The sequence below is a fragment of the Paroedura picta genome, chromosome 1, assembly GCF_049243985.1.
Source record: "Paroedura picta isolate Pp20150507F chromosome 1, Ppicta_v3.0, whole genome shotgun sequence".
In the NCBI taxonomy this organism is placed as follows: Eukaryota; Metazoa; Chordata; class Lepidosauria; order Squamata; family Gekkonidae; genus Paroedura; species Paroedura picta.
The window spans coordinates 108,152,482-108,162,733 of NC_135369.1; the positions used below are offsets into that span (position 1 = coordinate 108,152,482).

Consider the following 10,252-nt stretch of genomic DNA (forward strand, 5'->3'; position numbering starts at 1 on the left):
CACCTCAGGACAGGCTGCAGGTGAGAGTTTTATGCCTGTGCGGGAGACCCATGTGTGTGTACCCCCATGGAGCCATATGGGGGCCTGCTGTGATGCTCCCATTTGAAGTGTTATTAAATTCTTTGTTTGATTTCTATAGCAGAAACTATGGATGCAAGGCTGCGTGCCATGGAGGCAAGGGTGACTGCCTTAGAGGCCGAAGTGGCAGAGCTCAAAGGGGAGTTAGAGCAGCAAAGGCAGCAGAGGGAGGCGGAAGAACGTAGGTTATGTTCCCCACTGCCCAACTCTTCTCACACTGTGGCTAAGGCCACCAATAAGTGTATGCATGTAAACTACAAAAATAGGAAAATATGTGTGGCACTAATGTGTACTTTTTCTCCCTCCCCACACAGTTAAGAAGAAGGAGGACGAAGAGGTCTTCCAGCGCAAAGTTAGGGGGACCGTGGGACGGCTGTGCAGGAGAGTGAGGGCGCTGGAAGGGGCTGGGGAGGGGAGCGGTGGGACCTAAGTTTTTATTTCTTTTTGTGTTTTGGGGTAGGGGGTGTTGGGGGGTTTCCCAGTTACTTTGCCCATTTTTCTATCCCTGTTAAATATTTGAATTTGTTAAAAAAAGTTGGCTTTCTTGGAGGGTGGGGGTGGTGGTGGGGGGGGTCCAAGTTAAATTCCCTTGTTTTTTCCCCCTGTTGAACTGTTTCTGAAAATAAAATTTTGTTGTAAATTTCCTGAAAAAGACTCCAGTGTGACTCCTTTCACTCGCACACCTTTCACCCCAAACTCCTTAAACACCTTTAACCTTTAAAACACCCTCCAACCTACAACCCACACAACGGTGCCAGAATAGGCACAATCACTAGAGAGGGAACACTGAGACAGAGTCAAAAACATAAACTTTATTGAACAGACAACAGCAAACACAGATAAACAGACAAAATGGCCCAAACTAGGAGGGGGAGAACTTGTCCGCGGGTTTCACGACTCTCTTCCCGAGAACAGTCCTCCTTCTAGTTTGTGTCGCGGCATTCTGAGAGGGGGTGGGTGGGGTGGGTGCTGGAGGTGGTGGGGTGGTGGGGTGGGTGCTGGAGGTGGTGGGGGGGGGTGGGTTGGGGGGGGGACGTTCACTATAATCTGAGGAGGGGGGGCCACCTCCATAACCGCGACCGCCCTCTCCATCAGCCTCCTTATCATTCGAACTTCCTCCACGCTTTCGCGTAGCGAGTTGTTCGAATCTCTAAGGATGGCGCGGAATTTTTTGCCCTCCTGGGCCACGAGGGAGAGCATCGCCTGGTCTGCAGCAGCTGCACGCCTGGACTCCTCCTGGCAGTGCTCCAGGATCCTTTCTCCCACACTAGTGAGGACGGAGACGCGCCGCAGCCTGCCGCGTTCCCTGGCCAGCCTCTCCTCAGCCGGGAGAGCGCCCCTGGGTGGTGAGCCAGCTGGCTCGTCGTCTTCAGAAAGGACCTCTGTTGGCATAAAAAAGAGAAAAAGAACTGTTAGTAACAACGAGACAGTCAAAACCCACCCTGGTGCACATGGTGGCCTTTCTTGGTCACATATTGTTAAACCAAGACTCAGAACAATGCCAGGGGAGCACACGGTTATTGTTTGTTTGCCCATGGTGGCCTGTCTTGGTTACATGTTAAACCAAGACTCAGAACAATGCCAGGGGAGCACAAAAATGAAAAGGAAGCACACAGTTATTGCACACAGACATTGTCCTGCAGCCATGGCTCGAAAGGAACAGTTCATGCACGCTCACCATCTTGTATGTGTATCCGCCTGCGCAGGGCAGGAGGTCCAGCCACCCCACGCTCCTCCTCCTCCTGTGTCCCGGGTATGAAATCTGAAAAAAGGGAACAAAGAACATGATTAAGGACCAAAGTGTGGCAAAGCAAGCTTCAAACCCTAAAGCAGCAACGTTGAGGGACTATCTTCTGTCTCTTGGCAGTGCTGCTGCCCTGCACAAACAGAAAAGCACAAAGCAGTTAAACCCCCCCCCCTTATTGCAACTGATACTTACCAACATTTGTGGACGCCCCAGAATCACTGTCCTCTGCTACTGCTGCAGGGGACTCTAGGACCACCGTCCCAGGCATCTGTGTCTCTGTGGACAAGAGCAGAAAATAGTGAAAAAGGAGCAAGCATACAACCTGAACCACACAGCAAGGTCCCAAAGAAGTGGCTAGAGCACTGCAGAAGGCCTATGGCTGAGGCATGCAACAAAACTGTTTGGGTTGTTGTTTAAACACAACCGTTTTAAAAAGCCACCCAAAGCAATCCACAAACATCCAAGCATAGCATGCGTTGCAACGAACACAAGGCATACAATGGTGAAAAAGGAGCAAGCACACAACCTGAACCACACATCAAGGTCCCAAAGTAGTGGCTAGAGCGCTGCAGAAGGCCTATGGCTGAGGCATGCTGCAAAACTGTTTGGGTAGTTGTTTAAACACAACCGTTTTAAAAAGCCACCCAAAGCAATCCACATCCTATCATATTATGCGTAGCAACGAACACACGAGAAAACGATCCCCAAACGTCAGAACACACATTTGCTCAATATAAAAACAATAAAATACAAAATAAAAAGAAAATTACTTACCGGAGGCAAGGGGCGTTTGGTCAGGAACCTCCTCCGGCTCCCCAGGAGCGATGGCCATCAGGTCCACCGTGACCAATTCCGCTGGTCGTTGCTGGACAGGGGGTGGAGGCCGAAAGCTGGACGAGGTTCCCTCGCCGGGATCCTCCTCAGCGGGTGGTTCCTCGACCGGGGCAGCCGGCTTCCGAACCACCTTAAGGCTCCTCCCGACGCGCTTCGGCCTGCCGGCTCCTTCCCCGTCTCCGTACAGCTGGCGCTGCTCCTCGAAGTAGGGGCAGGTAACCTTTTCGTTGCCGGAACCCTTATTATGGTTCACGGCACGCATGTACTCTGCCCTCATTGTTTTGGTCTTCGACCGGCATTCAAGGCCGGTCCTGTTGTGGCCCAGGGCACGCATCTTAATGGCCACTTGTTCGAAGACCTCCCTATTTCTGTGGGAGGACTGGAACGCGTCCTGGATTTTCTCCTCCGAGAAAATCCCGATCAGGTCCCTGATCTCCGCGTCCCTCCAAGTTGGGCCACGGCCGGTTGCAGGGACGGACGAGGCTTGAGAAGAGGATTCCATGTTGCTTTCGCTAGTAGCTGAGCAAAATGGTGGTGCGAGGTGCAGGGTGCAACGGATCATATACCTTCCCGCACACAAAGACAAAGGGACTAGCCGGCTCCTGATTGGTAGAGGGCAGTAGGGGACACGCGCATTGGCCACATTAGGTCACATGTCACGTTCAAAACTCCTCGCGCGGGAACAGGATCTGCTCCTAATGGCCAGATTAGCGCCTTTTGTTTGACTTCTCGCATGCGCTGATTCGTCCACACGCGGGAAGAGCAGTTTGAACATGCAGCGGGAGCCATTTTAGTGAGATGTCCGCCATTACAAAAACGCATGCCGGTGTAAAACCGAGAGCAATTGCAGTGGTACGCGACAGTTCCCCAATAATATTCACCAACCAAAGCATAAATCAATGACATGTAACTGGCGAACGTTCGTTGGCACGCTCAGCGGACAGTTTTTTAAAATGAACGGCGGACGGCAACTCCGCTTGCCGGAGGTCTAGCCGCCGATGGAAGGGGTTGTCCGCACCCAAGCACAACCACGCACCCGGAACCACACAAAGACCCACTACACATAAACCGCCCCTCTTGAAATCACCTCGAATCATATCTATTGAACCCCAGTAATCTAAACAGGAGCCTGCGAGCGGCGAACGTTCGTTGGCACGCTCAGAGGAAAGTTTTTAAAAATGATCCCCGTACGTTGACTCCGCTAGTACTGGCCTACGGTAGACGGGGTTTTAAGCTATGGGCAAATGTTTGGAACGTGACGGTGTGTGCCACTGTGCTTTTGGAAAACTATTGTGGTGTCCGGGCAGAATTTAAGAAAGTGATCGTGCTTGAAAGCCAGTCGCTGTCTCGTTGCCTCGTAGATCCCCGCTCGCTCGGAGAAAAAAGATGGCGGACAGTTCGCCGGAAGTTAGGAGGAAAGGCTCGGGAGGAGGGACTTTGAAGAAACCGCAACAATGGTAACGCACAAGTCTGTGGCGCTACTGTTGCAGATTGGTTGCAGGAGTGTATCGCTATCCGGAGGGTGAATCCAGTTTTCTGGATTCCCCTAGAAGCGCTACAACGAAGCGCTTTTTGCGGGTCGGTTGCAGGACTGTTGCAGATTGTGTACGACGTCGTGGGTTATGGCAAATTTGTAGCGTTTCCAATTGGCAACCATCCTGCTACTTTGAAGCCGTGCGTAATGGCCCCAGAAGTACACATCATTCCAAATGAGGCCACATCACATATCCCTTCCGCCATCAAGTCACAAGTGACTTATCACAACCTTAGGTGGTTTTCAAGGCAAAAGACATTCAGAGGTGGTTTGCCATTGTTTGCCTATGGCCCATTATGCACGGCCGCCAAAACGGCGATTTCGGGTCACATGGAAAACGCGGAGGGGGAAGACGCGAAGCAAACTGGTTATGCACGGGACTATGGCCAATATAGTGTGACTGGGCCAAGCTGCCCCTGCATTGCCCTCCACCTCCTTTAAATGGCTGCCCTACCTCCATGCACCCACCTGGTGCCAGTACACAGCTAATCCATTGGCAACTGGTTCTCTCTTGTCTGGCTTGCTGGGTTGGGTGTATGCCTCTTTGGCAGACCTGGCTTAAATGGGACTGCCACCTGAGGGACAGACTGCCCAGTTGTTTCAGTTGTATGCAGGCTGCTCCAGGTGGCTTTCTCCTCTTGACCTCTAGTATGTATTGGGACACTGGGGCTACCTCTGGACACTCATTTGCCACATTGCTGTCAATTCACCCAATATTTGGTGATCATCCTTCACACTCAATCTTGATTTTCACCATCCTGGATAATTTTGTGTTATCTGCAAACCTGGCCGCTATATTGCTTACTTCCAGTTCCAGGGAGTGTAATCAAAGGCCTGCTCTAGTATGGCATCTGATGACAACTTTCTTGCAGGAGTCTTCATTCTGCTGAATGCCTTTTCCAGCCATAATTCTTAAATGGAGAGGTAAAGTTTGCTAGCATTCACCTACCAAGTGAACTCTGACTCCATTTTTAAAATTAGAACACGTAATTGCTATCACTCAAGTAGCCGACTCTGCTATGCAAACCTTAATTCAAAGCTGAGCATCTGTGTTCATAGGTACCCTGCAGTCTGAGGCAGCTACCTGTACCTTTCCGAGACAGCCACAGCACATTGTCAGTTTTCAATTGTTTTTGTGACAGATATTGAAGATGACTGTATGGGCAGTTTTTTAAACACTGGTTTACAGGCTGATGTTCCTGGGAGTCCCATTGGCATTTCCTCAGGAGCCACCGGATATCATTGCCAAGCTAATTGTCATTTACTGAACTGAGGACAGCTGTGCATAGTCTCACTGGTTCCTCAGTATGTGGTTCTTCCATTCTTCCCTTCTGGTGTTTCCAGGCATGATCTCATTAATTTTTCAAATTTTCCCAGGGCCAAAAGCATTAGAGGGATGACTGGGGGATTTGGAGTAACTAGATGGCTAGAGTTTCCTAATAAAACAAAGTATAATTCACAATCCCTATTTCCTGTCAATACAGCAAAAATCATTAAAATGCAATGGAAGAACAGGAAAAAGCAAAAGGGGGGGGGGGGGAATAGTCAAGTAAATCAATATAAGAGGGGAAAGTGGCAGTGGCTGAAATGTGCACCATCGCGACCTGCTTATGAATTTGTGTTATTTGCTATATTTGCTATATTTTAACTTTCCACAGACATAGCACATGACTTACCTTAAAGAACGAGAGCAACATTTAATTCAATTCTCACAACATTTAATTCTCACAATCCATCATCATCGTGCTGACAGATTTCAAACCATCCCTATCTCTGCAAAGAAGAAGCCAAGCATCTGCTTATTTATATTACATGAAGAAAGGGCTGTTATCAGGCAATTCATTGTTTCCCATATGAGTGATGACAAGCTTCCTTCCTCCACACTTATATTTAAAATCTGACTGATCATTTAAAAAATGATATTGCTTAATAGTCAAGAAGCGGAAATGTGGGTCTTGCTCCTCTTTAGAAGGGGCAAAGTTGAGAAAAAGGCAGCCTGCGGGAGGTTCAGAAATACCAGTGAAGGACCCTTGCATTTCTAGCTTCCCAGGGACAGGTCAAAGCATACATTTAAAATTAGGGGGGAAATCTGGGCATGGTTCAGGCATATTGTAGGCCCAACCTAACTGACAACTTCAATGAGGCCACCAATGGACTTATAGTCTGGTGGGCATGTTTGTGTTAAAAAGAGGGTTCCTCAAGCAGTTACGATTACTCTCGGGTGGCCATTTCTGCTGAGTATCTCCCCCATTCTGTGCAAAGCCAGAATCCATTTTATCTATTTAATTGCTATGATTCTTATTCCCCCAAGTATGCAGTCTAGCATTAATACTCTCTGAGGGCCAAATGCCTGCCTTGAGAGTCAAACTAAATGTGACTGTTAATATTTTAAAGGGATTTTAAATTGCTGCAAGGACTCGATTGGGACTGTGGCATGGAACTCCCCCCCCCAATCTTTTCATGTGCCAAAACAATAGTGGGGTGTGGGAGGAGACTCACAGCTCTTTTGTCAGAGCTGAGTAGGGGGAGCTCTATGCTGGCACCTTTTAAAATCACTTTAAAGTGGTGATGGTGAAATGCTGGCCTTGAGTTCTCTATGCAACACATTACATTGTTTATGAGTTAGTCACAGAACCTTGAAGCCATATTGCAGGAGCCAACTTAGGCATGGCCCTTCCCCCCCCCTTCCCCCCTGTGCTATGGTGCTGTTTTGAATGAGGCTCCCGAAGTTCTTTGAAATGGAATTGCCACCAGGGACACCAGACGCAATGGGGCTGCAACTCCTTATGACCAATATAATGTGTTGTTTGGTCTGAGTGCTCAAGAATAGCAGATTCTTGTTGGAGCACTAAGTTCAGCTTTGTAGGTGATGCAGACTGCCTGTCTTTAGGGTGCCAACTCTGGGTTGGAAAATTTCTGGTGATTTGGGCACAAAGCCTAGGGATGGCAGGGTTAGGGGAGCAGAGGGACCTCAGGAGAGTTGCCAACTCCAAGTTGGAAAAAAATCTGGTGATTTTTATGGTGGAGCCTGCAAAGAAGTCTGGGGAGGGGAGAGGGATATAATGCTATGGAGACTACCCTTCAAAGCAGCCATTTCCTCCAGGGGAGCAGATCTCTTCAGTCTGGAAATGATTCCAGGGGATCCCCAGGTCCCACCTGTGGACTGGTATTCCTACCTAGTCGTCTGAAAAATTCCTCATTGTTTTGGTGTTTAGTAATACCTAACAACAATAACAATCCAATTCTAATGTGCTCAGTAGTTATAGTGATTAACTGGGGAACCCTGTGTTCAAGTCATCATTCTTCCTCACTAGGTATGTAAGATTTTTTTAAGAACAAGTTTAGCAAGCAGTTTTGCATATTTGTCTCTTAAATTCTGTTATGCAGCATTCATAGATGAGTTGCAGCAGAAGCCTATGCAAAACAAGCTGATGGGAGCAGAAAGAGAGAGCGTCTGACCAACTGACTTTTTGGAAAAGTTATGATCAATTTAAGGCTCTTTCACACACCATAAATATAGTGAAATGCTTACCTGTTGAAGATGCTACATTTTTGGCATTCTGGCATTCCTGCCCATGGGATATAATGGAAGGATGGGGGTACCCTCTTCGGGAACCCCTAGATGTGGACCCCTTGGGTCAATCATTCTGAAATGTGGAGTGGAGTCAGGAAGGAGCCTCCCGGAGCTTCTCTGAAAGTTTGGAGGCTCTACCTCAAACTCCAACCACCACCACCTGGCCCTGGTAAAGGCGAGTATCCCAAAATTCCCATTATAGAATATGGAGGAAGGAGATTGGCTGCCTGGATTGATTGACAGGCGGAAGGGAATTGTGTATGAGGTGCATTGCTTTCTTCCACCATTTCCAGCAGCACATGAGGAGTGTAAGAAGCATGAAATGGAGGCAGACTAGAGCAAGACAGCAAAAAGGTGAGGAATGGTTGGGAAGTGAGATAACATTTAGCGTTTTGCCATTCAGCTATTTTTACTGATGTGCAGAAATGCCCTAAATTACATTTGTCCTCCCTGGTCAATTTTTCAACATTGTGCCCAACATTATTTTTTGTTCCTCAGCAGCTAAAATAAATTGATCATATGCAGGAGAATACTTGTTGGCCCTGGCTGACTTAATTTTCCATTCATAATTACACAAAAATTGGAAGGTGAATTGGCCAGTCAAGTTCATTTCCTACTTGACCGCAATGTGGATCCTTTTTGGCTGGACTTATCAGATACTTTCCATTCTACAGACAGAACATCAGCAGCTGTGCTGCCTTCACTGACAATGCCTTTATGGGGTAAATTGTGTAAACATTTTTGATATGTCATTTGCAGGGTAATTCCCGAAGGATACTGACACCCGCCCAAGCAACAGTGAATGCAGAACAATTTGATTGCCCCAAATGTGCTTACAACCTTTTATTCTCACTCATGGCCTAGAATTCCTTTTGTGTTCTTTTTGTTTTCTATGACCCTCTGATCATATAAACACAAAAATACTGCTTTGGTTGCTAATTCTGGATTGTAAAATTCCTAGAGATTTGAGGATGCAGCCATGTTTACCCTCAGTCTAGAGTTTACCCTCAAAAGCAGCCATTTTATATAAGGAAACGGACTACAGAGGGTAGCATCTATGCCACTGTACCCCACTGTGGTCCCCATTCTCCACAGGCTCTCAACCTGGATCTTGCAGCCCTATCCACCCCCCCCCCCCAGCAGTAGCCGAGAGGAACCCGGTAACCCTACCCCACATGGAGGCTGGCATCTCTACTTTGTGACATGACAGCATAGTATGCTTTTTCTTGAGTGCCTTTGAATGCCATTAAAGTTCCTTTCAGAGATTACATTCATCTTCCTAATGGTGCCTTCTCACCCAGGCCTAAAAGTATTTTCTTCTCCTCCTCCTTCATTTCAAAAGAACATAATTCCAAGAAAGTGTGGTTAGTATCACAGCCTTAATAACATTTTTGGATTCACACTGACCTATACAGAGCATATGATTGTACTCGGAAACTAGGAATATTCTCCACAAGACCTACTTACAGTTTAGATGCATAAGTGGTTTGCAAGGTATAAATTGCCACTGCAGTTCAGAGAAAGAATTTTTGTATTTTTTGCAAAAGGTTTTTTTAAATAACAAAGACATTTTTTATTAAAGTCTGATGTGAGTTTGAGCATTCTTCAATCACTTCCAAGTGACAATGACAATTGCATTATTTTTCTCACACATTTGCAAGTACCTTTCCATCTCCAAATTTTCCTTTGAAGATGAAGGAAAAACACAGAGGAAAGTCACAGTTCAGTCCCGAATACTTGATAACAGTGAATCACAGCTGAGGAACAATTACTATAAATGCCTAATTATACCTAGCTACATCAGCGATATGTGTGAAATTAACTATTTTTCTTCACATCATAAAAAGAAGACATTATGCTATTATGTTGCTGGATAAAAATCTGCCCATAATTACTCCCACCCCCACCCCCACCCTCAGCTATATGGCTGGATAGTAATAGCTGTTTCGTGGGTAACAGTCTTTAAAACAAGCCATTTCCATACCTCTTCCCTCACATTCGCCAGTTCGATCCAGACTGAAGTCCTAGAGAGATATGCTGTAAGCTGGCTGTTGGGAGGCACATGCTGTAGCAGCACACTGTCCTGACATTTGCTAAGCACTAGAGTCCCTCAAGTGACTGGGAGCGAAGCCATTGACGTCACTGAACAATAGGCAAAATATTTCCTCCTCCTCCATAGGCCTGAACTGTAAACACCAAGCCCGCACACAGCAGGCTGAACATTTGGGGAGAGGCGGGAGAGAGAGAATGTGAGAAGCTCTCCAGCAAGGCTGCCTGAAAACAAGCTACCGCTGCTGCTGCACAACCAGCTCCTTTAGCCTCCTCTTCCCCTTTTGCTTCCACATGCTGCACGATTGTCTGGTGTTGTTGGATTTGAGAGCACCACAGAGATGAGAGTGTTCGAAGGCATACCGTGCCTAAGCACAAGTATCAGGTCACTGGCCATGTCCTTGCAGGGCTCTCTAACAAGCCAAAGACATGTACT

At 47.3% G+C, this 10,252-nt stretch overlaps 2 protein-coding genes across 3 annotated transcripts in view; both read right to left on the reverse strand.

The window, feature by feature from the left end:
• PDE7B (phosphodiesterase 7B) overlaps nucleotides 1-9,884 on the reverse strand; it is a 251,800-nt gene extending 241,916 nt beyond the window's left edge. For both annotated transcript variants that reach the window (XM_077351958.1, XM_077351950.1), the window contains exon 1: nucleotides 9,752-9,884. The gene's annotated coding sequence lies outside the window, so the exon portion shown is untranslated. The remainder of the gene's footprint in view (nucleotides 1-9,751) is intronic.
• On the reverse strand, nucleotides 876-5,177 carry LOC143844612 (uncharacterized). Its single transcript, XM_077351972.1, has 4 exons — nucleotides 2,600-5,177; nucleotides 2,018-2,101; nucleotides 1,757-1,840; nucleotides 876-1,460 (listed from the first exon to the last, which is right to left on the reverse strand). The coding sequence occupies exons 1-4, from the start codon at nucleotides 3,219-3,221 to the stop codon at nucleotides 970-972; spliced, it is 1,281 nt and encodes a 426-aa protein (XP_077208087.1). The 5' UTR covers nucleotides 3,222-5,177; the 3' UTR covers nucleotides 876-969.
• Nucleotides 9,885-10,252: the final 368 nt, after the last annotated feature.

Coding starts and splice junctions, on each gene's coding strand:
- LOC143844612 (XM_077351972.1), bottom strand. CDS start 3,221: ATGATCCGTTGCACCCTGCACCTCGCACCACCATTTTGCTCAGCTACT. Junction 1,841..2,017: donor TGGGGCGTCCACAAATGTTG/GTAAGTATCAGT, acceptor CCCTTTTTTCAG/ATTTCATACCCGGGACACAG. Junction 1,461..1,756: donor GCGGATACACATACAAGATG/GTGAGCGTGCAT, acceptor TTATGCCAACAG/AGGTCCTTTCTGAAGACGAC.